This window comes from Pogonomyrmex barbatus, unplaced genomic scaffold (genome assembly GCF_055798465.1).
Source record: "Pogonomyrmex barbatus isolate J1 unplaced genomic scaffold, ASM5579846v1 scaffold9, whole genome shotgun sequence".
Lineage (NCBI taxonomy): Eukaryota > Metazoa > Arthropoda > Insecta > Hymenoptera > Formicidae > Pogonomyrmex > Pogonomyrmex barbatus.
Window position 1 is genome coordinate 654,548 of NW_028297193.1, and position 26,888 is coordinate 681,435.

Here is a 26,888-nt window from a genome sequence, read left to right on the forward strand (position 1 = left end):
TCAAGATTTTAGATTTCGAGTTTACAATGTAATACACTTGAAATTAATTGCATTGTAACATACGAATACGAATGCAAAATATACAACACAGTGCTTTTTTTTATTCGCGAATAATATCACTTTGTGTAGTTGTAGCATGAAGTGTCATGTTCACTGCTAAAAAGAGAATCCCCAGAAGCAATTGAGAAGACCCACCTGTACGCGAAATAATTTCATACGGTGAACGTAAAACATAGTGATCGGTCGCGCGAAACCTGTCATCTCATTGGCGCGCAAAGGGAGGTACTCGCGATAAGTTGCCGTTCATTTGACTGGATTGCCGAAAATAAAGGAGAGCACGACTTTTTGTTTCGACATTAACGGAACATTGTTCCTGAATCAATGCTAACCCCGAGGGGCCTCTCCGTAACACCGGCCAGAGGGTAGGGGATACGTATATATAAAGGAGAGAGCCCCGTACTCTGGGGGCCCAGTACCGTTCAAAGATGCAGGCTGCCGGGACGCTGCGTGGTACCAGGGCCATATTATCCCTTTTGGTACTCCTGGTACCTCTCATTAGCTATGCCTGTGAGTAAAAACAACGAGATCAAGATTCCCGCCCGAATGAATATTAATATGTGACACGCAACTGCATTGTGAACTCTGGACTCAGTGTTGTGCAGTGATCGCAAATCGGAATTATAATTAGTGCGCTACTTTGAAGATTTAAAGAGACATCGCAAGGAATAAATTTGTAAAATTAAATTTGCAAAGCACCTCGCAAGTGCATACTTTTCGAATTACAGAACAAGCTAATGAAAATTGTCTCAGAAAATTGTTTTAAAAAATCTGAAGTATTTTAACAAGTTAACTTCGACGAAGGAAGCCAAATTTAACTATTCCTATGATAAATCTTACATAACTCTGTTTAAATATTCGGGATTTATTCATATAAATTAAATAAATATTAAAATGCAGATAATACAATACAATACAAATAAAAAATTTTAAAGAAATTTTAATGAAATTTTTATTTCATAAGAGATAAAAAATGAAATAATAATTTCTATGATGTCATGTATTATTAGAGTCTGTAATAAAAAATTAAAATTAATAAAGAAATAAAAATAAATTTTTAAGAATACAAAAAAATACATTTTCACGAACTGAATCCAGACACAGTTTTTTATTAATTTTATTAAAATAATTTTATTAAAATTTGATCGCACGAAAAATTATACGGATCGAGAATTTCAAAATTTACATGCATACGTAATTTAGTTTTAAATTTAAAGAATGAAATAACTTCGTAAAAGAGATAAAAGTTTTTCAAATTACATCATAAATGATTACAGCTTACGATTCACAGATAATGGGGATTTAACTGAGCGCTTAGTTTAGCTAATCTCTATGCACGCGATTAAATATCCGCATTGCTATCATAGCCAATAAGCTCGCCTTTGCTAAGTGAGCATTTCCAGCGCAATCATCCGTATATTAAGCATACAGCCGTTTCTCACTGCCTAGTTTCAAACTAGCCTATTCGACTTCTTCTAGATTCGAATCCCATTCAATATTTGCCCAGCATCCCGGGATACATTCCCGTTTATATAAGATATGGAGATGAACCATTGGCGGGAATAAATCCCGACTTGGCCGAAGCTTTCGGAGAAACATCGAATTCGGTTAAGGTATTCTGATTCTAATTACGCTAATAATGCAAAAAGTATATACGAGAATAATTGTTGCTTATTATTATGGTAAAGAAAGACGTATGAGATTATTTTTAGAGTAAATTATAAATATCGCATGAATCGAGATACAGTTTATAGGGATGTTAATTTCGTGCTGTACGGTAGAGTTTGCAGAAAATAGACCACACTCTCATTCACGGCTCTGACAATTTTAAAGATGACGACATAGACACTTTTCTGGAAGAATCGAAGGAAGAACATGCATATCCATTGCACGTTCGGGCAGCAGAAAGTCGATCATTCGCCACTGTAAACGACGATTCGGGAAATCCTAACAAACCAAAGCTTCTAAATATTTATCAATTACCTGATGATGATGATGATGATAATGATAACAGGCGACGTAGGCGCTATCGAGGAAGATCTAGGGTGAAGAATTTTAGAAAACGACCCGCACTTAAGGTATAGTAGACATATAAAAATAGCCAATAATTAATTATAATTACAAAAGTTAATCAAAGCTATACAGTTCTAACAACAAACAGTTTTCAAAAGAAAAATTGCAAAGAAATTTCGAAAAACAAATATTTTGAATTAGCGTTAGAGGAATTGTAGAATAATATACAAGAATGAACTTTAGTCCATTGCGTACAGAAAAAAATTTCATCAATGACTCAATGAGCATTTATCATTCTGTAATACTTTTATCATTAAAAATAAAGATTGCATCATGCAAATTGTATCCGCTGCAAATAACAGTTTAATTCTAAGAAAATGAATAACTAATTTGAATGCATCGCATTTTCGATTTTTCTGCACATCCATTTCATTTGACGTTTGCGTATAATCTGAAAGAAAAATCTCTCTGAATTACCCGATGTTGTTTGTCGACTTCATCGACATCGACGCTTTTAAAGATTTTATCTACGCATCATTGAGCTTTATAAGCCGGTATGTGATATTGCGATGTGTAAATGAATAAACACCTTCAACTTATTTTCAATATAATAAGTGTCAAGTGTGCATTCTTGTCTAAATCGATTATTTTATTTATTTACTGTTCAAATCCTTAAATAATTCCTCAAATTTATAGAAAATATAGAAAACCAGTTTAAAAAATATAAATTACAAGTATAAATTAAAAAATGTTCGATATTAAAATTAACTCAAGGAATAATATGAATAATGAGAGTTAAGCGCGGGAAGAAATGAGTTAGAAATTAATATAATTATTTTTATTAATAAGATCTAATAAAAGAAATAAATCTAACTTACGTTTATTATCTTTAAATTAATAAAATTTCAAAATTTCTCTTCATTTAATAAATATTACAATTAATATACATAAATTTTGTTTCTTCTAAATAATGTTAATATTTTTATTTTTATAATTTAAAATAATTGATACGTAAAGCTCAATTATGCTTAGATAAATTTCTCGATGTATCGCCACATTTCAATAAAGCAAAAAATATATACAACAAAAAACTGCAACATTCGTTATATTATATAAAATACAGAGTTTAAATCAAATATTTTATTTTAGGTTAATCCACTTTCCGAAGAAGAAAGGGAAGAATTGGAAAAACTGGCGATTGAGGTTGAAAAAGAGGAGACTAAACCGAATGAGTTCTATGCTCCAAATCCCAAATATTCTGGATTATATAAATCGCAAAATTTTGTCGCACCAATAAAAGTACAAATTCCGTTTGACGATTCGTTGACAAATCTACCGAAAATTCCTCAAAGTAATGATTTTTCACAATTCTTGGATCAAGATGTTTTTGAAACAGGAAAACAGGAACCACCAATTAAGGAGCAACGTCCATCTACGATTTTGTCTAATGTAGATAAAATATCGCCTATTGATTTGCCAAATGAAAGTGAGACTAATGAACATACTATATCTGAAGGAGAAAAAATTAAAAAACAACCACTTACTATAAAGGCAGAGTTACCAGAAATCCCTCGAGACATGAACCTTTCAAAATCTCAGAACGAACACAATACTGCAACTGAAGCTGATAAAGAGGGACTACTTCTTAACGTACAACGTCCAGCAACAGTTTTGTCAAATGTAGATAAAATTTCGCCCATCGACTTGCCAGATGAAAGCACAATTGATAAAGATAATAAAACAAAAAATTGTAACTAGCCAACCAAGAGTCACGCCACGAGAGTCAAACGAATTAGATAATTAAGACTTTTGAAACTAAATTTTTTTCATAACTTATTTGTAGCGATAATACCAGATATGCCAGACGACTTACATTTTTTGTTAATTATTTTTAGATTCTTCGAATAAAAAAAATAAAATTTTTTTCATTACGAAATTTATGAAAAATAATTTATCGCAATGATTTCGCATTTGTTAGTAATTTTCAATATAAATAGTTCAATTAAAATAATTTTTACAAGTTATTTCGTGATGTATGGCATAAATAAATAATTTATTATAAAAGTTTCTCAAAAAAATCGAGATTTAAATGTATCAAAGTATTTGTAGTAAGAAAAATGTAATTGATTTTAGCAATCTTGTTTATATTATAAAAGCAATCCAGATCCAAACAAAAATCACTTGTGTAAAAGAGGAGCATTTCCACGATTGTAATTTGTATTGTTTATCATGAGATGACCTATCATTTATGCTATTATAAAAAATATATCATTATCATTAACATATCACTATCAGACATTACAGTCTTTTGTGACTGTTACTGCGATCTTGTAAAATTTGTTCGCGCATTGTAAATTATGTTATGACAACTATTGTGTAAAGTTATTTTAAAATGTTTCTAATAAAATCGCTAACTGATGTATTGACATTGTTTTGACAAAGCTAACGGTATTTTCGAGTACGACACGTGTGAATTAGTCCTCGCTGGAAAGCAGCGCGATCAAACATGCGTTTGCGACAACTGCAGCTACGTCGCATTAATGAAAAAAAAAAAGCTCACGTGAATGTATGAATCGAGGTTACGACAAATTGAAACTGTTATGTTCTGTTATGTTCATTAGTTATTTGTGCACTGTTTCCAACTCCTATTTAAATGTCATTGCCCACAAAATCTTTTATTAATATGTGAAACTCAAGGAATCACATTGAATTCCTCGTATCAAAATCAAATAAGAAATTTATTCAATTATGATATTCTTGAATGCAACTAAATTTTCTATCATAATAATTGTTTTTTATTGATATATTAAATTTGTTTATTTTTCCGTCTATATACATTAAAACCAAATTATCATTTTACAAAATGATAGAAAAATGACGCCATGTATTTATGCTTCATCCTGAGAAAGCATTAAAAAATAAGACTAATATATTATTTAAGTTTAAAAGTTAAAATAATTAAATAATTAGGTAGTAAGGTAAGTGTAATTTTCTATATAAAAAATAATAAAACATAAAAAAATTGCGCTAAATATAATTCCGATGTAGTCAAATGTGCGTCAAATACTTTTTCGATGTTATCTCTTCCTAAATAATTATCGATTATATTAAAATATATTTCTAACTAAAATATAATTCGTGAGTTACGTGTATTAGATTAGTATTAAGACATAAGCAACTGATTAATGAAAAGTTAAAAAATTGTTTAATCGCATCAATAATATGAAAAAAAAAGATATTAATTAAAAAAAATTATTAGAAATAATTGTTTAGTAATGTATTAGTAATGTTAAAACAAATTTGATGCTTATTTTTAGAAATAGAATAATTTTTAGAAAAATAATAAAAATATCAATTCATCAATTATAACTATTGAAAATTTTCTATGTGAAGATTAGATCATTCTTTTAAAAGAATAATTCAACTCAATACAAAAAATTTCCAACAGTTGCAAAATAAACATTCTGCTAAAGATAACCAAAGATAAACAATACGGAATAGAAATGCAATCTTACCAGTAGCAGATAAGAATCGTATGGTACGGTCATGTCGATGAAATCAACGTATTATCATTTATAAATAGAAAGTTACCGTATTACGTTTCATCTTCTCGAAGCTCCTGATTATTGTTTATTGCTTGCAAGGGAAAAATGTAAAAAGTGCATACAAGTGTAATAAATATAAAAATAACTGTTGCTTGCGTGCGAATGTATTGAACGATGCATTCAATAATTTCCATGTGTGACGTGAAAAAAATGTGTTTTGCTTGATGACTTTTAATATATACAAAAAGCCTGTAAAATGATTACTTCATCTAATTAATACGATATCTCTTGATATCGTATGATTGATACTAACGTAATCAGGTAACCCACTAAAAATGCAAAAATATAACAATATCATCAATTGGCTAGACAATTGGCTAAACAATTTAAGAAGCTTTCCTTTATTTTTCATGAAAAATATTTCATATTATGAAATTGAAAATGTTAATTGGAAATGTTCTTCGATAGCAAGAACATTAACAAATAAAAATTACGTCTTGTAGTTACATGCAATGTGATATAACCTCAAAATGATAATTGACTGATAATATTAATTTCTGTTCTAGCGGATATATTAATCGATTAATTAAGTATTATTTAAAAGTATATTTAAAATAAAGCGACATGGCTGGACAACAGCATCCTTTTTTATCTGGATTTCCCAATGTGCAACAATCGGCTATGCGTACACAGTTTGGTGGTGGACAAATGGTTTCTGGTTTGATGGGACCACAGCAAGGAAGTAAGTATTTAAAAATTTCTTTCTATTTATAATTTTTTCCTTGTATGTTTATGCATGTACTACTATATATAATTTGTAATAAATGATATGAAAATGGTTATATACCTATATTTAATTCTATGTTTATCTTTTTTATTATCTATATCTAAAATTATATAAAATATTAAAGAATTTCAATAATTGAAATATTATGGCTTTATTTTCTTATTTTAAATCTTGTGCATTTTTTTATTCATAATCTCTGACTTTTTAAAAATCTCTTGGATTATTAAGTTTTAATATATTAAAAGATCTATATTTGAAAAAGAGCAAAATATTGTTATTTAAAAGATTGACAAATTAGTCTAACCTTTTTAATATACTATATTTTGATCTATATAAAATAGTTAAGTAAAATTTTGAGAACTAAATTACAAACTGAAAGTGCGAGGAATAAATAATAATTGTTATTTTAGATATGGTGAGTTCTCAGCAATTTGGCATGGGAGTAGGAGTTGGAGTTGGAGGTGTTGGTAATGTTGGATCCAATGCCATGGGAATGCCCAATACCCAGCAAGTTTTGGCACAACAACAGCAACAACAGTCCATGGCAATGCAACAACAAATGCAACATATACAGCAACAGCAATTACAATTGCAACAACAACAACAACATGCTGCGATGATCCAACAAAATAATCAAACTAATAATCAAGCTACTACACCACAGACTCCGGTACCACAGACTACTCAGCCATTATCGCAAAAACAGGCTAAGGAAATCAATACTGCTAGTTTATGTAGATATGGACAAGAGACAGTACAAGATATTGTTAGTCGAACTTTAGAGTTTTTTCAAACTCTTAAAGTCCTTCAACCACCCAATGGTTATTTTCTTTACTAGATACTTAAAATATAGCTTAGAATATCGAAATACATTCTTTGTATATGTATTATTTATGAATAGGTACTGCACAAGGAGCAAATTTAGCGAATGAAAAGAGGAAAAAAGTCTGCGAACAGTTAGATTTGCTCAAAACTTTGTTCAAGCGTTTGAGATTGATATATGAAAAATCTAACGAGAATTGTCAGTTACAAGGCATGGAATATACACATATAGAAAGTTTAATTCCATTGAAGGAGGAATGGGATATGAAATCTGATGAAAAGAAAACTTCGGAAGCTTATAGGCTCATTTGTGAGGAGAGGAAAGAAGTCATGGAGGTAAAGCAAATAAGATATTATTATACGCATTAACATCTTACATTAAAATCTGATATATAAAAATTTGCTTCTTTTTCAGCAAGTCGTATTAAAGAATAGGCACATTAAGGAAATAATTGATCACTTGAGACGCATTATTTCAGAAATAAATACAATGCTAAATATGCGTCGATCTTAGGTTATCAAATATAGATAATTATGCTTATACAATATTATATATTAAAAAGAGATATAAATTCTTTTTACAACATGTCTGATATTGTTATGTTTATTCCTCCTATACCTTTCTACCTCTCATTGATCGATATTAATATTGTCTATGTCTAAATAAAGTATGTCATCACTTCGGAGGATGGCATCTGGTATCGTTCCCATTGGTGTTTCCAAGTTCTTCACGAAAATCTTGGAACATTCTATGTCGCAACCCTTGAATTCGCCTGATACATTTGTATTTTCGTGCAAATGAAATTCCGCTGGTTTATCTGTAATATATTATTTACACAGACGTAAACGCATATTAACAATAGTTCAATATTTTCTTTCTTTTCTAACAATATTTTGTAACAAATATATTTTAATAAATGAATGATTGAATTCTATGGATCATTGAAATATGAAATTAAAGCAATAAAGCAGTTTCTGGCATAATACTCCAGCAATTTTGAGAGAGAAATAAACGATTTAAAATTACTACAATAATTTATTTATCATTTGATTTATGTTTACTGAGCGACAGAGATAGAATGATACTAACAGCGCGCTGCCTGAATGCAGCTAAAACAGAGATTAAATGCAAACTTTCTTACCGATAATGCCATTAATGACACGCAGAAAACGTTCGCGTAAAAACGCACGGGCCTTTTGTTTCTCCGGAGAAGCAAATGCCAAATCGGTTGTATTTGTATCAGAGTTAGTTTTCTCTTGTTCAGTCATTTTTTACTCCAAAAATGTTCTATTTCGTTTTGGAAACTGATGCTACGAGATGCAACTCGTGAAGCCTGAATTTTTTTACACTGTTCAACTTTCTTCCTTTTTTCTCCAACGGAGAATGAAGAGAAGAAAAGATAAACAGTACAGAAAGTTCAGCTGAAAGGAACGCTATGCCAGAATCACTATGAAAATCGCATGCGCGTCAAAGAGAATGGCGCTTTATTTGAATTCCCAAATAAAATTCGAATTATCGAAAAATATCCATAATAATGTGACGTCAAAACAGACTACTCGATAGTGATAGTGAATTCAAATTTGTCTAATGTAATTTTAACATTACATCAATATTATAAATATCGAGAACATTAGAGAAAGTGAAAGCTATGTTGAATCAAAGAGAAATGAGTAATATGTAAAACACATGATGTGGGCTTATTGAAAGTAACTGTAAAAATAACCGTAATTCTCAATATACTAATATTCTCAACGATCCAAAAATATAACTTAATTGATCTAGTTAAAAATTGGATAGGTACAATTTGTTTCTACAATATAAAAAAAGTTAAGTAGATAAGATAGTAGTATAGAAAAAGAATTATAAAATTACGTAACATATTAAATATTTACATATTAACACACGTAACATATTAAAGTTTTTATTTAGAAATACGTTGTATATAATATCTCCAATTTGATTCCTTAATATACTGTAGCTACCCGAATTAAACGATATATAATTCTGATAATAAATAACTAAACAATAAGATACAACACCCAACCCATCTCATCCAAATAAAATCCTAATAATTCTTGGCCTAATAACTATTGAAATTATTGAAAAAATAAAAAATAATACTAAATATCAAAATATCGATTTATAAATTTCTCCATATTTATATATACAGTTTTATTATAATCATTGCTGAAATTAATAACACAATTCTTACTTAATACTGTTTTAATTTGTATAATTTAAAAAAATTCTTGTTTTAATTTTCATGAAGCATTTGTATTTCATTCATCAAGATCTTTTCTATAATATGAAAGTTTTGAAAGCAGTATGAAGTAATCTCGGGCATTGATAGCCCACATTTCCTATGCGAAATGTAATTGTCACGTTTAGAGAAGAAGCTTAGATCGATTTGCAATTACCATACTTATAACGATATCTGTCAAACACACTTTCTCGCAGCCAAACATGAGGGCGACCCGCAGCTTTTTAACTTTTTTCGAAGAGCCTACGCGGTGTCACCTCATTTTCGTTCCGATCACGACGCGGTGACGATGGGTTCCCTCATCATTGTTTTAATGGCGTTCGCCGTATATTGCAATGGTAAACTATTCGACATTCGTCCGAACATTCGTTCGATTTCGATGTCGGTTCTACAACAACTACATCGTCATCTTCCCGATTCCAACGATTCTTTTTGTTGCAGAGGTGTATTGTGACACACTTCCAATTAACGTCACTAAACCTGAAGCTACCGTGCTCCTCGAGAGAAATAATAGTCATGCGATTGAGAAGGGGATCTTTTGGAAAAATCTCAGTCTGTCGAAACACAAACCAACGAAAATCGAGGAATCGAGAGGCCTAGACAGCGCGAGCAGCGAAACGAACAAGAGAAAATCACGATTTCTTAACAGTTTAGCCTTTCTAACTGGCCTCAGCTTCGGCGGGTTAGCCACCGCGGCATCCTCTACCATGAAGAATATCGCCAAGCTACCACAGGCGTCCTTCAGCATAAACCTAGGCTCTCCAAAAACCTCACCGTACTTCGCTGCCTATTACAGTCACTATCCGTATCCTTCGCTGTTACCCTATCCTTTCTTTTATCCCGGTTCTTTCGGAATTGGTCCGACGGTCGATAACCCCACAAAACCCCAGACTACGTCGCAAAACGATCTAACGCCGCAAGTGATAAACTTGTTCGACAACAAGCCGATCGATCTGGCTGAGAGCAACGAGGACTATACAGATGCCGAGAAGTCCGATGCGAGCAACGGGGCGGACGATCGCACAAGATTACGAACCGAAGCCGATCGGAACGCGGAAGAGAAGGTAAGGATGTAATAGATCTCGGCTCGCGCCACGTTGAGCAAACGGAAATCAGAGCGGAAAGCCACGCGACGTTTTATCTCGATGCGCATCTCACTTAGCGACGAGTACCGTGTCTGTTTTTTCTCAAAAAAATGCCGACATTTGATTATGCGTACGATCGATTAATTGCGCGAAAGCATCAACAACGCGCGTACAACACAACATGTTTGTGCTACATAAATTTCAGTCATCGCTGTATCATATCGCTTATTAATACTCGTAATATGTTTATTTAATCTACTAGAGGCAAAATTCTAGAGAAAACGTGCTTTAAAAAAATTTTCTTCGTTGCTTGTGGAACGATTCGATAACATGTGTATCGAGTCTACGGCTGGGTCTAATTAATACGAGAACGGGTCATCTTATCGCGTATGCTTGGATAATAACATAATTGTATGACAGGTGTTTATATGACGAATGATTAAGGCTTCATCGTATTTATCATTACTCTTTAGCTTCCAATGAATGATTAAATATGTCTGTAATTTCATTTAAATCCAAATATATGTGACAAGATAATACGCATGTTAAAATATTTAAAGTGAAGTGGTATCTTGTATAAAGTTATGCATGTTTAAGCACTAATCTCATCATACAGATATACTTCTTTACTTTGCTTCTGTTTTGAATACAATTCTGCCAAAAGATAACGTTTTCATAATATCCAAACAATAAATAATATTTTTATATAAATTTAATATCGCTTGCTTTACTGTATATTAATTATATCATGTATATATATATATGTGTGTGTGTGTGTGTGTGTGTGTGTGTGTGTGTGTGTGTGTGTGTGTGTGTGTATTCCTAATTTTTAAAACATTTAGAATTTTAAAAAGAAAGTTAGACTGAGATTGAAATAATGTAGATTAATTTACACATTGGTAAAAATTAATTGGACATTAATGAGTGATCTCTCAGAAAAATAGATTTACGCTTAATTCACATGACAATACATTGTTGAAAGTTAATTTACGTTGTTAATAAATTTCATTAGGATATGATACGTGGGTGCAAAGGGGGTCAACGGAAACACAATGTCTTGAGAGGAACGGCCAGAGAGCGTGAATATCTCCAACTAAATACCAACGATTTGCGAGCAACTTTGGATTTTCGAGTTGCGAATCAGACCGTAATAGATAACGCAACTACGACAACAAGTCCGCCTAACAATACTCAAACACCAAATATGACACATCACCATTATTATTATCATCACCATCATCACAAGGAACATCCGCACTATTCGGGATATTATGGTGGGTATCCGCAGAATATACACCATATTGAGCTTACAACGGATTCCTACAGCCAGATTAGTTACAATATACCGTACGAACAACCCACTAATTTTCATCATGACGACAAATATAATATTTATCCGGGTTTTAATCCGCCTCTTTCCGTGCCTTTCTCACCTGTTCAAACAAACGAATACACAGATTTTAACCGATTATATCCTTCGGGATATCAACTACCGAATATCAGCGATGGTTTTAGACCTGTGTGAAGTGAATCATATCAAGTTCGTGAAATTTCACCAGATTGTAAAGTAGGCCGCATTCATGCTGGTAAGCTTATAAAAGATCTTTTCAATTAAAAATTCTTTTTTATACGCATAAGTGTCTAAATAATGTTCATAAATAAAATCTAAGAGGAATCTTATATAAGCTAATTTAGATATAAAAGTCAATAATATATTTAAGATTGCAATTTATTATGTATCTATATATATTATAGTTAATTTTTATAGAATTATGTGAATTTACATAGGAATGATTATATCTCATATTATATCTCATTTTGTGAAGTCCTGAAAAAAATATTTTTATTAAAATTTGTTTTTACATATAATTCTAGTTTTTATACATCAACATGCATTCAAGAGATGTCAATAAAGATTAAATTTTTAAAAATAATTATATAATATTTTATAATATTCGTTGTTGTATAGTTTAGAAAAAAATGATTATTTCTGGAAAATTTGCAACATTAATCAATGGACGACGATAAGAGATATATGTTATACTGTCAATTATTGAAATATATGTACTGTCAATACAATTTTATCTAGTTTCACTTTGATTTATGACATCCTGCATAGGTTAAATATAGTTATTACTTTAGGTTTTATACAACGTATTATTTGCATTGTTATTAAAAAATTATTATTTAAAACTTCCTTTAAACAAATATATTATTTTACAAACTTTTAAATCACTGTACGTATTTAATTAATATAATATAAATTTTTAACAACTAACAACAACTTATTAAAAATAATTACAAGATGTAATATTTTACGAATATTTCAATTTATGAGAATTTATGTTCGTGCCCTTGATAATACACATTTCTACATTTGTAGCTTGTTTGAACAATTGCTCAGAGAATTGTACAGTTGCTCGAGACTGATTTTGCGCAAACCGATCAATAAAATGATAATTCACTAATGGTATTCGAATTTCGTTGATCGACATGAGTAGCATAACGACGACGACAACTGCCATCGGAAATAAACGTCGGATAATAAATAAATGACTGTTCTGTCGGAGTCTCGACCAATTGGACGTCGCCACTCGCAAGGAAGAAACCTGTTTTATTTTCGGACGAGTTTGGAGGGCTGAGCTCCTCGTCTATTTCGAGAAGGCCGCCAACCGCTATGGTATTGTGTCTCTAAAGACGGCGGTACTTTGCAGCTTTCGCGCGTAATTTTTCAGCCGGCAGATTTTATCTAATCTAAATCGCGCATCGACATTTGCTTCGTAGTGATAATCAAAGTAATATTTCAAAATGAAAAAAAGAGAGAGAGAGAGAGAGAGAGAGAGAGAGAGAGAGAGAGAGAGAGAGAACACATCTCTCACTGCATTGCTAATATTTTTCAAACGATACGAAATACCATTGATCAAGAAACATTCATACAAATGTCGTACAAATGAAGATGTACCGAGAACACAAGTCTGCAAAAATTAATACATGTCTAGACAAAGATATAGGTTGCAAAAGATGCGGAAAAGACATGCGGAAAGTGTGCAGATGCGATATGCAAATGTAGCGGATGTACCCGGATATTTAACTATTATCGTCATTCAGCGCTTTCGCTCTCGCGCCAGGTTTCTAGGCGACGAGTGCAAGCTTTTCGACAAGTCGCGCGTAAGTCCCTGCGGCCTGAAGAGTATGCAAAGACTTTATGGGCGGGCGAGTCAATCGCGAAATTCTGACAGGCCGCGATTACAGTAATTTCCCTCGATCGTTACACTCTCGGCGTGACGCGCGTGTATTACGATACGCAGAGTACGGCACGAGTTGCTCGACGGCGATCATTCCGTGAGTTTGTGGCGCGGATATGTGGGTGAGCCGATACGAGCCGTGCCGGCATCGCGTGCGCGATTGTGCAATAAACACGAGATAGGAAATGATCGGCTTCCTTCGCGGAAGTGTTAAGCTTTCTTTAAAAACGACGATGTTATCGGCGCCACGCGGCCAGCCGATTTAAACGTCAAATTTAACGTCCATTTCTCTCGAACACGCCCGTAAATAATTTCGTCCAATTTCGCTCCCGCGCTAATATACGCTCCGCTTCGGAATAATATCTTCGCAAAACGTCTTCGAGTTTTCCCCGTAGGGATAAATAGGCAGATGTGTCCGCCAGGCGACATCCCTTCAAGTGTCGTCTCTTGCAAACTTCGCAAGGATTTATTCCACGAGGATTTTATTCGTGTTTTATAACATGTTTCTACGCATTGCAAGCAAATGGACAATCTGCAATAATTTTAACGATGACGAACTACGCGATTGTTTGTATTTTTATTTCCTTTGCACCGACAAAGTCTGAAATCGCAATAATTTTGAATTTTCGAATTACGATTATCATCAAATACGTATCGTTGAAGTGTTTTCAAGTGATGGGAATGATTTTGAACAGGAAAATAAATGACTTGCGAGGATTCGGTATTATTGTCAAGACCGAAATCGTCGGTTAATCGCGGCAGATATTTATCTAAAGATGTGATCTAGAAATCGAACTAGATCGGGTCTCTTTAAATCTCTAAATATATACTAGGTGTCAGAGTTGAACGCCCTGGGATTTCCGGTCCTTGGCGTGTGCACTTCGCTTTTCCCCCTTCGCGGTCCTTTTTATTTTTCGTGCGAGCACTTACACGTCTCCTCGTATCCCTTCTCGTACCCACTTTCTCCCGTCGGCGATCTCGTTTTTTTTTTCCACGCGAAACCCAATAGCCCTGTATCCTCTAGGATACTTCAGGACTATTTCCTGCGAGACTGCGCCGCTCGAGCCGGATGGGAAACCGCAAATGTAAAACCCCATGCATAGGGACGTCTCTCAGTAACATCATACATGCAATACAGCGTATGCATTTCGTATGGGAAATGGCAGTTATTGAGTGCTTTTACGTAAACAATTTTTTATTCAAGTATCTTCATATATATTTCATATATATCTCAAGTATATTTATATTTATTCGTATATATTTCAGAGATTTAGATGTGCTTTTTTGAATAATATAAGAACTTTTTGCAAATTAAATGTTAAATTTTTCTTTTGACATACCTATTGTACTCATAAATATACTTTTATATATATATATATATATATTTAGAAATCAGAAATTACACAAAAGATATACGTAAGTTAACTGCTGCGCGCTTAATAACCACTAACTAAAGATCTCAATAACGGATCTATGATTTCATATGTTTGAAATGGGAATATCGCGAAATCGTTTAGAAATATATTTTGGCGAATTTTTCGCGTCAGGTACTACTTAAGATTCGTTTCTTCTTAGGATTCGAAAGGGTGCTTCGCTTGTCTTCGCAACGTGCATGCTAATAAAATATTGCCGAGTTGTACGCACGTGCGTCGTGCACACATAGAAGCGAAACGGTTCGTTCGGTGTGGTAAATGCACCACGGTTGGGTAAGAACCCTGGCCTCGTACATAGGGGACGACAGAGGAGAGACAGCTGTGGGGCAGCTGGCAGCGCGTGCCACGAACCTATGGGGTCTCCGAGCGCGGACGCGACGGACGATGATATCCTATATTCCGTCGTACGTAAGTAACGGCAGGTTTCGAACAATGCGACGTTCCCGAGCTTCGTCTATCCTTGGATATCAAAGGGAACGTAGCTGGACAGCTACGAATTATCGCTGCCTGACTGCCTGCCCCGGAAGCTCGTATAATAAAACTCCTTACGTCTATCTACGATTTGTTCGCATAATGTATGTAAGAAACACTATGGAGACTACTTCACATTGATTTTCATAAGAACGTAATCGTAATTCGGCTAGATCTCTACTGGTGGAGACATAAACTTAAAACCTGTCTATGGAGGACGATACGGTAAAATTCATACTTTCCACACATTAGGGTTGTGTTCAAATAAAGAGATTGAATCAACTATAACAACTGAAAGGTTCTATTTTTTTCGACATAAAAAAACAAAAAAAAATAAAAGATTTCTCTTTATAATAATAATTTTACTAATATATATTAATAATGTGTGAAAATTATTTTTTAAAAGGATCCAAAAATTTCAGAAAAGTTATGTGAATCTCACAAATTTAAATATTTTCAAAGTCACAAATTAATAAAAATATCTTTTATATATATATATATATATATATATATATATTCATTAAAAATATACTCCAATTTGTTTAATGTTTCGCCGTTTAAATATATTATGAACGTATAAAAGTATCATTTTATAGGTTAATATTAAAATTCTTTTATAGGTTAATATTTAAATTGATATAGTTTTAAAAGGACTATTCTACAATACGGGATGCCGTGCCGGATATCCTGCATTCTATAATTCAAGATAATATGCATTCATCTTCTATATGCATTGCGTTTGTAATGTTTCGTGCAAGGCATCGAAAAGGTGCGCTTTCCTTGTGAGTTTTTCACCGACTCGAAAGAAAAAGGATCAGCGAGTTCAAAGCTTTCGGGGGAGAGCGTTTCAGGCTAGCGAACATCTGCCGTCGTCTGCAACGATAATAATTCGAACAGCTGATGTGCTCCTCCGCGGACCACCGCTTCGCCTCGTAGATCCCACAGAATCGTTTCGCTTTGTTATTTTTCGTATAAGAAATCCTCGTGAAACAAAAGAAAAACGTATTTCCGATTGTCCACTTTCACAAAATTCCTTTAGTGATTGTTTTCTCAATGAACGCTACATAAACATGCTTTCATTTGTTGAAACGTCTTTTTAATACACAGATTATGAACAATTGAAATCGTGTAAACGTATATTTGTAGACGTTTGAAAAAAAATAATGACAAAATTCTGTTACAATTAATTCGATAATATTATTCACATATTATCTTCTCATAAATATATATTAAGTCCTATATATTTTTGCAAGTAATAATTTTAATTTCTCACAACAGTCATTTATGTGATGTTATGCAATCTTGTAATCTTTATAAATGTACGATTTGCCCAATGGAATAAATTACACACAAATGGAATAATTACACACATTTTAAATTACAATCTCTTGATCAATGTAAAAGACAAAAAAGCTAGTAATAAATTATGATTACGTAACTCGTCGTAAATTTCAATGAAGCTCCTAGAGAAAAATCTAATAGAAAGCAGAAATGTTCAAGGAGAGAAAAGAATCGACAACTTGCCCGCGATTAGGGTGCCCGCTGTGCACACGTGCTTCTCGGGACAATCGATCACCTGGCAACAAGTCATTACCCTGAGCCCGCGAGAAGCCTCTGACGGGGACCAGCGTCATCGAGTACTACGTGAAAACACCGATCGATCTCGCTTTTTGAATTTCAGCGCTCGGTGTTTCCCGGTGGATACGGGATTGCCTGCGTGCGCACTGCGTCCTCGCAGAGTGGGAACAAACGTCGGCCAATCGAGAGGCTCGATGGCGAGCCAACTGGAAAGGAAGCTGACGGACTGAAGCGCCATGCAGTAGCCGCGACAACTCAAACGGAAGACACGGCACTCGCACGTGGGCCTTCGTCGGTGTCGGTTACGTTTTTGCGCGCGCTACGACTCGCAAAAACTTAGCACCGTTCACGGCGCGTGGTGACCCCCAACTGGCGTGCTGGCCGGATCATCTTTGACATCTTTGATACGAAAACGGTGTCTGCCGAAAATATTCGCGGGTACTTATCTACTTCGGTCGAGTAGTCCATATTCTGGACGTGTGCATCGTCGTGTCTCGTGTTTCTCTTCATACAAACGCGTAGATTTCACGCGCGGTCGGAAGATCCCTCCTAACCTTGGTGTATAATACTGTTTGTGTATCATTACATTTGGGATTATCACTATACAGTAGAGTGCAACACAGACGTACATACGTAGTGCAACGTAAGTAAATCTTTGAATATTTATTGTTTACTGAAAATTTCTAGGAGAAACATATTCGAAAACCGTTACGTTATGCAACTGAGAGCAGAAATATTTCATTAGTAAAGCGCTAAATGCACCAATCTTGAATTGACGATTTCCTAATTGTCTTCGGAAAGTGCGATTAAATTACGCGGTATGTACTCTACTTCTCTCTTCGATCGGTCTATTTTCGATCGGCGCTCCATCCCCTGTTATTTCTTTTGAAAATAGCACGCTCGGCTACAAGATAACTCGTAAAAGTCATCATCGATCTTGCGCATTAGCACGCATCATATTTAATGCATACTCTACATGAAGCTACTGTCGTGCTTGCATGAATTTTGGAATCGCACGACTCATTAACGTCGATAGCTTAATTACTATCATTATGGTGCATTATCGCCTAATGCGATTTTCACATCGCGGCTTTAAAATGCTGTAAAATTGATGATAAATCGATTTCTTTCTTGAGCGTAATAAATAAATGTATAATTCGAATTATATTGTATTATCATTTCTTATATCCCTAATTAGAAATTATTTATATACAGTTTTATTTTACTCGATTGCGAGTAAAATATTCACAAAACTTGTAGAGATATTTTAACAATTTAATCCTGAAAGGAATAATTGAGAGGAAATGAAAGATAGAAAGTGATAACGCGAAAAGAGATAAACAAAATTAAAACAATTGATTATCTAAATTGATTGACTGATTGAGTTAATGTTGCCATTGTATGTGTGTAACTTTATCTTTGAAAAATATGACATAACACTGGTACTTATAAAGGGGACATTGTCATCGTTCATTCACTCGTCCCTTGCATATTCGCGACATTGAGATGCACCGATAAAATTGGATCGCTTCGCGAATGATATTAGCGTGCGCTCTTTCCTGGATCCCGATCTATACGATGGCCGATCTATACGATGGCCGATCTATACGATCCGAAACCGGCACGAAACGGCGGCATCTCGATTCCAAATCCGATTTTGCTGCGAGATCGCGTGGCGCGCCAACTTGTGTGAACAGGAAATTCTGTTTATCCCTCCGTGGAATTGCGCGATGGCGCGTGGCCATCTTGCACGTTCGTAAAATGGTCTGTTTCTTCTCTCAGCTGTCCCCTCTCAACCCCCGTTCAACGTCCTGATCACCGCGACAAAGGGCGACCGGGCACGTGTTTCCCCGATGTTTATTAATAAACCCCGACAGTCGTGCCGACTATTTTGTCGAGCCAGTACGTCTGGAAAACGGACGCAGGTGATAGCACTTCTGGTTAAAAAAACTGCTCAGACATCTGACATTTACGTGACTGTTACAGAGATATTCTATCATTCATTACAAATATTTATTTAATGACGCTCTGGATGCCTAAATAGATTAATTAATGCACTTTAGAATTATATTATATTTTATGGAGAAAAATATGATATTTAGACTTAGACGCTTAATTTGAAATTTTACGTATATCTATAATCAATAAATATATGTCGATAGTGAAAATAAGTCAATCCAGGTGATGCTCTAAAAATTTCTTTCAATCGGAATAACATCTAATCGGTTTTTCTTTTCCGTGGAAAGCGCGTGAAAGAAACTCGGTAAGTTTGCATAAGAACATGGAAGTTATTTACTCGCGAAAGTTCACCATGATTTTTCTGCTCGTCTTATCTGGAGAGGTAACGGGACTGGTCTAAGTCGAGTTATGTTAATGTTCGAATGTTCTTTCGGAAGTTCGCTAAGTTTTATGAATTTTATGAAATATCGTAAAAGGTAGATACAAAATTCATTTTACATCCGCATAAAATTCCTCTGTGTTTCTTCTGCTTTATCTCTTATCGAAACAACAATAATAAAAATTAAAGTAACGGTGGTTATTTTCGATTACTATTTTATTGATGAAAACAAAATTTCTTGTAGAATTTCTTGTAAATATCAGTAATTGAGTTTTCATCGATCATAAAATATATACAAATTGCACATATATGTTAGTTCTATATAAAAGAACCAAGGCTTTTGTTACGATAAAAAATTATATATAATATATAATTTTATTATATTTGCATTATGAAGAATTATCTGAGGAACATTACGTAATAAGATTTTGCACGGATTTTCAAAGTTGTTAATCTCTCCAACAGCACGGATCGAGGGTGTTCTTTCTCGTCGGCATTCTAGCGTATGATTAACGTTATACTGTTTTCTACAGCCGGTATTTCCGATAGAGAAAAATAAAGCCACGCAATTTTCACGCTATCGACGGACAAGTAGCACATCAACGCTCTTCGAAAGTGAATCGACACCGACGTATAAATTTTCAGCAGATGTATACGCTTATTGTCAATCGTGCTTCAACAAGTGTTCTTGCACGAGATGCAAACAATTTGATAATGACGTTATCGGCTGTGTGACAAGACTCGCCGCAAACACGCTTGCTACGACAAGTTAAAAAAAAAAAAAAAAACGAAATACACACGTCAATTCCGAAAGAGAGAAATGGTTTCAAAATTTACTTCACAGTTACGCGTCATGGTATATTTGTAAAAAATTTGCGAAAGAATCGTGACCGGAGCTAATATAAATGCATTTTTAAAGTTAATTGAATTTATGCAAATAAACGGAATAATTAAAGACGAAGTTCCTTCATAAACATGCGTTAAAAGTACATTAAAGGAAAACTATTTAAGACATACTGAGATATACTTTAAGATATTAAAAGTAATTTCTTTATAATCTAACCGTCTGAATAAGTTATAACTGTCATTTTATTAATTGCAATACTTTTAAAAACGTAACGTAAAAGTAGTTCTCGACGGTGACGTTTAAAAATCGCGAGCTTGTCTTCGGGTTAACGCGCTTTTCAATTCGCGCTTCTACAATTAACTCGTGTATATCTGACATCTTTTCGCGAAATCTGACGAAAGCCACGCGTCGCGCGTACTTTTCGAAAGTCTGGCCTCTGCGACTTTGGCCGAGAGGATATTTTCGCGGGTGCTTTCATGGAGTGCATGCAGTTGGATGCACGCCACCAAAAGATGACGACGTCCCGACGTTATGCGTCGCGATGGGATCTTGTCGCCTAACTGCAGCCCGTTCGAGAGGTACATTCTTCTCGTCGCACCGCGGGATGTCCGCATGGTCCACGTGTGAGCTATTAAAAACCAGTGCTTCTCAACGAGCGAGCGCTCTTTAAACGTCATCCCGCGAAATTTTCCTCACGCGAAACACAAATTTTCCTCCACGCGCGATCTTATCCATCTCGATAGAAATTGAGCCTGTTGTGTACGCAGATAAGACACCTCGCTGCAACGACGTTTTCACGGAGTACGGTCAATAGAGCTACAGTGAATAGAGAAATTGGAAATGAAATTTGTCGAAATTTGTTCTCGTGTCTCGTGTCTCGTGAAGGATCCCGAGATTGCCGTCGCACGCCGTATGCTACCGCTGGCTTACGAGCCAGCCGGCGTACGACCATTGTTTCTACCCTCCGCAAGCCTCCGTGCCTCTTATTACCTAAAGGGTTGGGACTGCTTTTGCTAACACCAATACCAATCGATTTTGGCGTTTTCATAGCACGACCAAAACTCGAAAATGAGCTGAAAAATATTTTTCTGATGTTCACGGCATGCTTGCGGTAAAAGCTGCGGTAGAATTTTATAAATAAATGATCTCACATTAAAGTTTAAATATTTTTTACGTAAATAATTCTTGATATTATGCTTTAAACTCTTAATGTTTTTTTTTTCTTTTTTTTTTTCTTTTAACGAGATTTCTATCTTGATGTTTAATTTATCAAAAATTATTATATTCGATGTACCGTTATTTAAAGAAGAAATTAATTCTGTTTAAGATCACCGTTTCAAGATTATCAACTTCGTACTTCATGAATTATCTGCTAGCGCGAATCATCTTCAAAATCAAAATATTATACTCCAGAAATTTTGAACGTAGAATCATAGATGGAGAGTCAACTGACTTAACAACACCTTAAATTATTCTTGAATGATGAGAAAGTCGAGAAAATGCTTCAAGAGAAAATTGCACGGTGTCAAGAGAGACATAATTTCATTTTTAGGTATAATCGTGTCCGAGATTTCAAAGTCACTTATGATTGTTTTTTAAACGAAGTCAATTCTCGTTTGAAACATTCTTTCGTACAAGTAGCAGTTAAAAAATAATTTAAGATTGTTAACTTTTATAAATTACAGAGCATACTGTGCACAATATTTTACTTAATTTGTAATGATTTATGAATCTAGATTTTGAATTTGATGCAGTTATGTTTCACTTGCAATATATATTTATACTACTGAAATATGATGATATCACGAAAAATATCTTATCGTGATTTATTAAATCACGTAGCTAGCTAGGAAAAGCAAATGTTCCCTGCAAATGTTCAAGACGGATTCAACGTGAACCTAGGATGTCTAAGGCAGAGCAAGACTTATGTGAAGGAGGAGAGGGCGGCGATGGCAATACAACAATATGATTATACGGCATGCTGCACCGGTTTTCTGCAGCAGCTGCCGTCGTTTTGGGGGATCTCGACGGTCGTTCTGTCGAAGTACCGGTAGGAAAAAGCAGAAGAAGGGATGGACAAGGAGAACAGGCGGGGGCTAAAGTAAAGGCCCCTCTGCCCTCGCCGTAGGGCCCGACGCACACAATATGTTCGGGCAAGAAGAAGCAAGAGAGTGTGTTAAAAACGCCGAGTGAGAGGAAAAGGGACGCGACGGGGGAAAAGGGCCCTTTCTCCCTCTTCTATCGGCGCTGAACGCATTGCAGAAACTCGAAAGACGAGCCACACGAAAAATGTTCTACTACCTGGTTCCCTCGACCGTTTCGTTCTCTACGCGAGGAGCAAAACTGGCTCTCTTTTCAGGTTTCTTTAGAGAAGAATAAGAGAGAAGGAGGGGAAAAAAGAGAGAGAAAGAGAGAGCTCTAGATGGAGGTCATGGTTCTTCCTCCTTGCCCTTTCTTCTCCGTCTACGGCGTTTAGCCCTCTTTGTCGCTTGGGGTAAAGCCCTCTCGCTTCTTCGCCGTTGTCCTGCCGACCCGCCAGATTTTCCCCGATGCAGGGGTTCAGTTTCTACGCAAAAGGGGCTTTTATCTGTTCCCTTTGTGTTGTTTCGAAGGAGTCATCGATTCGAGCTAAAGAAGGACGGTAGACGAAAGTAGCGTGCGCATCTGACTAAGCTACAAGATTCGTTTTCGTTGCCTTTCAGCTGGTCGGAGTGCAGGAAGTTACGTGTATGTGCGCACTACGTTGCATCACTGCATTATAAACGGTTTTTTCAAGTGATCGTTTCTGTTATATATAATATATATATATATTATATTATGTTCGTATATTATTTAATTTCTTATACGAATATTATTATTAACGAATACATAAGCATATTGCTATAAAAAAATTAATAAAATTTTAACATATATTAATAAATTTTGCAACACATTTTTTATAATGTTAAAATGTTGCGATTTTTTTTGTACATATTAAATACATACGTGTATTATGAATCCGCTTATGAATCCATTTTAATAATATTTTTATATGTTATTCATTATTTGATCGTTGAATCCACATTTTGATGTGATTTATTATGTAGGGAAAGTTATTTTATGTGTATAACTTACACTATGCACGCGATTTTCCTTTTATCTTCATAAATATCTTCATAAATAAAATTTCACTATTTAAAGGAACTTTTTTGACGTGACGTAAAATAATTTGCTCCCATAAAGGTAAAATTATAACCCGATATGTTAGACAAAAAAATATTATTTTTCATATCGTTCAGTAATTTTTATAGAATATAAGGTGAAAAAAGGTGATGTAACACTTAAAATTAATTGATTAGATATATATCAATCATTAATTCATTAATTATATTATTAATTATATTTCGTTTGCAAGTAATTGGTATAATTTCACGTCGTCGTGGTAATTGCTTTTTGAAGTTCTGCTTGGCGCCTAAGTAGTGGCAATATCTCTTTTTTATGCAAGGATTTCCGCGTCCATTTCACTCAATTATGATTCTCCTTTCACTAAAGTCGACGTGAGCGAACCGCCTGTACTTTTACAAATCAGCGAAATAAAATTCTTCAAGAGAAAAGTAAGAATAGCGCTTCGTTTATCGCCGTTAGATTACATTTATAATGTATACGCTGACATGTATGCGTCAAAATACGTACACATCATTTACGCGCTAGGTATGTGTGTCGGTTTGGTTGCATGCTTAAAATCTAATTGTCACGAAACTCGCATACACATATGTATCGACCTTGCATGACGAAGTACAACGGTTCTTTCACCCTCGTAGGGGTGGGTATTGGATCTTTTCAGAGCTTCTAAACCGCACACGTGCGGCCCCCTTAATTGGACGTAGCAGAATTAGACAGCAACGCGACATACAAATTAATCCTCCCGTAACAAACATGCTACTTTGAGAGCACAATGTAGACCAAGCAGTCATTAAAACGAATGAGAATGATCATTTATAATGATTTTAAGGAAGCTTTCTTAAAGCGTTATATGGCGTATGCTTGTGTGAGAATATCCAATATGTGTGAAAAATGAAAACATTTCATGAATAAGTGAGATTTATTCGATTAAGTTAATGAAAATTTTTTTTTGCTTCTACCGACAATATAACGAAGTGCGAATTTTGATCTTTACAAGATAAAGAAAATTAAAGTATAATATCATCCTGTTATGTCTATTTCATACAGGCAAGATGGAAAGAAAGTAGGCGTGTTATATACAGATTTTCACTCATCATTCTCGCGTAGGAAGCAGTATTTATAAATCTGGAGTATTCACGTACAGAGATACGAAAATGCATGCGTATCGATTTCATTCAAAATATTTTCTTCTCTTTAAAACAAATTTCTCCCCTCTTGCATGAATGCTTTGTGAAATGACATTTTAAACTATTGAAACTTTAGAATAATATTTTTGGTTATAAGTAAACTACGAATAAATAAAATACTTAAAGTTATACCAAAATTTAATTTGAGAAATAATTTTATTATCCTTAATATTTTCAATAGTAAAATATCTATTTAATTAACTTTCTCTAGAAATTTCCTCTAAAGAAAATATCAAAAAAATTGAAAAAAAAAAAAATTATGCTACCGGCTTTACAAATTACTCTAAACCAAATTACTCGAGAGTAGAAATACTCTACGAGAGTACTTTTTAATCCTTTTTATTCTTTCACTCATCTTTCTAATTTTATAATATAAATTTCTTTCTACTTGCAGAACAGGAAGGACGTTTCCGTGTCCTAAATGCTGCACGGCTCGCGGCGTTATTAACGTTGACCGAAGTATCAAAGAACGTGTCAAGATTGAGCAAGTCGTCGTCCCGTCCGGCGGTGATCTCGCCAAAATTTGGAGGATGCTGATGCCGGGTGCCGCGGGTCTCGGTGTGGGCGCAGTTGGCGCTGTGGGTGCTGTAGGCACCGTGAGTGCCCCAGCACCCGAAGACTTGGTGCAAGGACTGGGGGCACTCGCCGGTACCACGCCGCAGCAAAAGGACACGACATGGACAAAACTCTTCGTTGGTGGTTTACCCTATCACACCACTGACAAAAGCCTTAGGGAACACTTCAATGTTTACGGAGATATCGAGGAGGCGGTTGTCATCACGGACAGACAAACTGGGAAAAGCAGAGGCTATGGCTTTGTAAGTAATTACATATTAATAGTTTCTTGTATTTTCTTTCGATTTAACGCGCTATCGGAAATATGTACGAATTTGATTTTCTATTTCACAGCTAGCGCTGTAGTTTTTTGTCGGATGACTAATAACAAAAATAAACCATCAGAAAATCGATACGATTAACTATTATATTCAAATGACTATTTTATGGGGGGATCATAAATTTTCAATCTATTTTTACATATGCATAACATGAATATAATCTTTCTGTTTGTGATAATACGTTTCAATTGTATCGTTTCAATTGTATTTCTTATACATGTTCACGTATATATGTTTTTTTATAAAATAATTTTGATATATTTTGCATACTTGTTTATACTGATGACATGATATTGAACTTTCTTAATATTATTTCTGTTCAACATGAAGATTTAATTTCATTAATTTTGATTATAGAATTGTCACTTTTAAGAAAATTTATATATATTAAATACAATGGATATAATGAAACACTAGATCGTTCAATTATATATGTATGATAACTAATTGAAAAACATATTTTATTACGGAAGCTTATTAGCAACAAGCTTTTGGTAAGTTGAAATATGTTCCATAGAAATCAATAAGTTTTTAAATAGAAGAGAGTTTTGAAAAAGTCTTTTTATACTTTTTCGAAAATAATTTTTAATGTAAATATACTTTTATACATTTTGAAATATAGTATTATTTCTCTTGAAATATGTATTTTCGAAAAAATGATATTCATTTGAAACTAACTTAAAATAAACATAAAGTAAAAAATTTTAGGATCTAACTCCTAAATTTAAAATTTTTATTCATCCTATCTCTTTGTTTAAAGAAGAGAAACTTCGTGTCTCTATAGTATTTTTGTTGTTTTTCCATATTTACAACTGTATTGCAATCTTCATTGTATTGAAAAATATTGTCAGGTAAATATACGAATAATATATAGTTTTACTTTTCAAAGTAGTCTTTTAGAAAATGTGAAAGTCTCATTTACGAATGATTTGTTTTATTTGAACAAGCTAGTGATTTAAAGAGTATGTAGAGAATCCATGCTTATTCTCATTTAAGATTGAATCTAATCTGTGCGTAGGTAATTATGGGAGATAGACCAGCAGCGGAGAGAGCATGCAAAGATCCCAATCCTATTATCGATGGTCGCAAAGCAAATGTTAATTTGGCCATTCTTGGAGCTAAACCCAGGGGTAACTTGCAAACGAGTAAGTATATATTATT

The 26,888-nt window shown here is 34.2% G+C and overlaps 5 protein-coding genes across 7 annotated transcripts in view; 4 read left to right on the forward strand and 1 right to left on the reverse strand.

Moving 5' to 3' along the window:
- The first annotated feature begins 407 nt into the window (after positions 1-407).
- On the forward strand, positions 408-4,492 carry LOC105428930 (uncharacterized). The gene is made up of 4 exons (XM_011641539.3): positions 408-567; positions 1,537-1,670; positions 1,839-2,135; positions 3,220-4,492. Exons 1-4 carry the CDS (start codon positions 486-488, stop codon positions 3,826-3,828), a joined length of 1,122 nt encoding a protein of 373 aa, XP_011639841.2. The 5' UTR covers positions 408-485; the 3' UTR covers positions 3,829-4,492.
- A 1,131-nt stretch (positions 4,493-5,623) lies between these two features.
- Positions 5,624-7,810, forward strand: LOC105428927 (Mediator complex subunit 30). The gene is made up of 5 exons (XM_011641537.3): positions 5,624-5,936; positions 6,182-6,357; positions 6,813-7,223; positions 7,304-7,560; positions 7,640-7,810. Exons 2-5 carry the CDS (start codon positions 6,240-6,242, stop codon positions 7,736-7,738), a joined length of 885 nt encoding a protein of 294 aa, XP_011639839.2. The 5' UTR covers positions 5,624-5,936; positions 6,182-6,239; the 3' UTR covers positions 7,739-7,810.
- On the reverse strand, positions 7,562-8,673 carry LOC105428929 (gem-associated protein 7). Its single transcript, XM_011641538.3, has 2 exons — positions 8,367-8,673; positions 7,562-8,042 (listed from the first exon to the last, which is right to left on the reverse strand). The coding sequence occupies exons 1-2, from the start codon at positions 8,491-8,493 to the stop codon at positions 7,855-7,857; spliced, it is 315 nt and encodes a 104-aa protein (XP_011639840.2). The 5' UTR covers positions 8,494-8,673; the 3' UTR covers positions 7,562-7,854.
- Positions 8,674-9,697: 1,024 nt separating this feature from the next.
- Positions 9,698-12,647, forward strand: LOC105428926 (uncharacterized). The gene is made up of 3 exons (XM_011641536.3): positions 9,698-9,823; positions 9,927-10,549; positions 11,583-12,647. The coding sequence occupies exons 1-3, from the start codon at positions 9,775-9,777 to the stop codon at positions 12,093-12,095; spliced, it is 1,185 nt and encodes a 394-aa protein (XP_011639838.3). The 5' UTR covers positions 9,698-9,774; the 3' UTR covers positions 12,096-12,647.
- Positions 12,648-17,518: 4,871 nt separating this feature from the next.
- LOC105428925 (RNA-binding protein 24) overlaps positions 17,519-26,888 on the forward strand; it is a 30,430-nt gene continuing 21,060 nt past the window's right edge. Inside the window, exons 1-3 of one of the 3 annotated variants that reach the window (XM_011641533.2) lie at positions 17,519-17,940; positions 25,226-25,649; positions 26,746-26,872. In XM_011641533.2, the coding sequence (XP_011639835.2) occupies positions 25,362-25,649; positions 26,746-26,872 (415 nt within the window). In that variant the 5' untranslated portion in view covers positions 17,519-17,940; positions 25,226-25,361. Of the gene's footprint in view, positions 17,941-20,980; positions 21,106-25,225; positions 25,650-26,745; positions 26,873-26,888 lie in introns of those variants that run through there. The other 2 variants (XM_011641534.2, XM_089084422.1) reach the window with 2 other exon arrangements.

Coding starts and splice junctions, on each gene's coding strand:
- LOC105428930 (XM_011641539.3), top strand. CDS start 486: ATGCAGGCTGCCGGGACGCTGCGTGGTACCAGGGCCATATTATCCCTT. Junction 1,671..1,838: donor AAACATCGAATTCGGTTAAG/GTATTCTGATTC, acceptor GCTGTACGGTAG/AGTTTGCAGAAAATAGACCA. Junction 2,136..3,219: donor GAAAACGACCCGCACTTAAG/GTATAGTAGACA, acceptor ATTTTATTTTAG/GTTAATCCACTTTCCGAAGA.
- LOC105428927 (XM_011641537.3), top strand. CDS start 6,240: ATGGCTGGACAACAGCATCCTTTTTTATCTGGATTTCCCAATGTGCAA. Junction 7,224..7,303: donor AGTCCTTCAACCACCCAATG/GTTATTTTCTTT, acceptor ATTTATGAATAG/GTACTGCACAAGGAGCAAAT. Junction 7,561..7,639: donor AGAGGAAAGAAGTCATGGAG/GTAAAGCAAATA, acceptor CTTCTTTTTCAG/CAAGTCGTATTAAAGAATAG.
- LOC105428929 (XM_011641538.3), bottom strand. CDS start 8,493: ATGACTGAACAAGAGAAAACTAACTCTGATACAAATACAACCGATTTG. Junction 8,043..8,366: donor TGTCATTAATGGCATTATCG/GTAAGAAAGTTT, acceptor AATATATTACAG/ATAAACCAGCGGAATTTCAT.
- LOC105428926 (XM_011641536.3), top strand. CDS start 9,775: ATGGGTTCCCTCATCATTGTTTTAATGGCGTTCGCCGTATATTGCAAT. Junction 9,824..9,926: donor GTTCGCCGTATATTGCAATG/GTAAACTATTCG, acceptor TTTTTGTTGCAG/AGGTGTATTGTGACACACTT. Junction 10,550..11,582: donor ATCGGAACGCGGAAGAGAAG/GTAAGGATGTAA, acceptor AAATTTCATTAG/GATATGATACGTGGGTGCAA.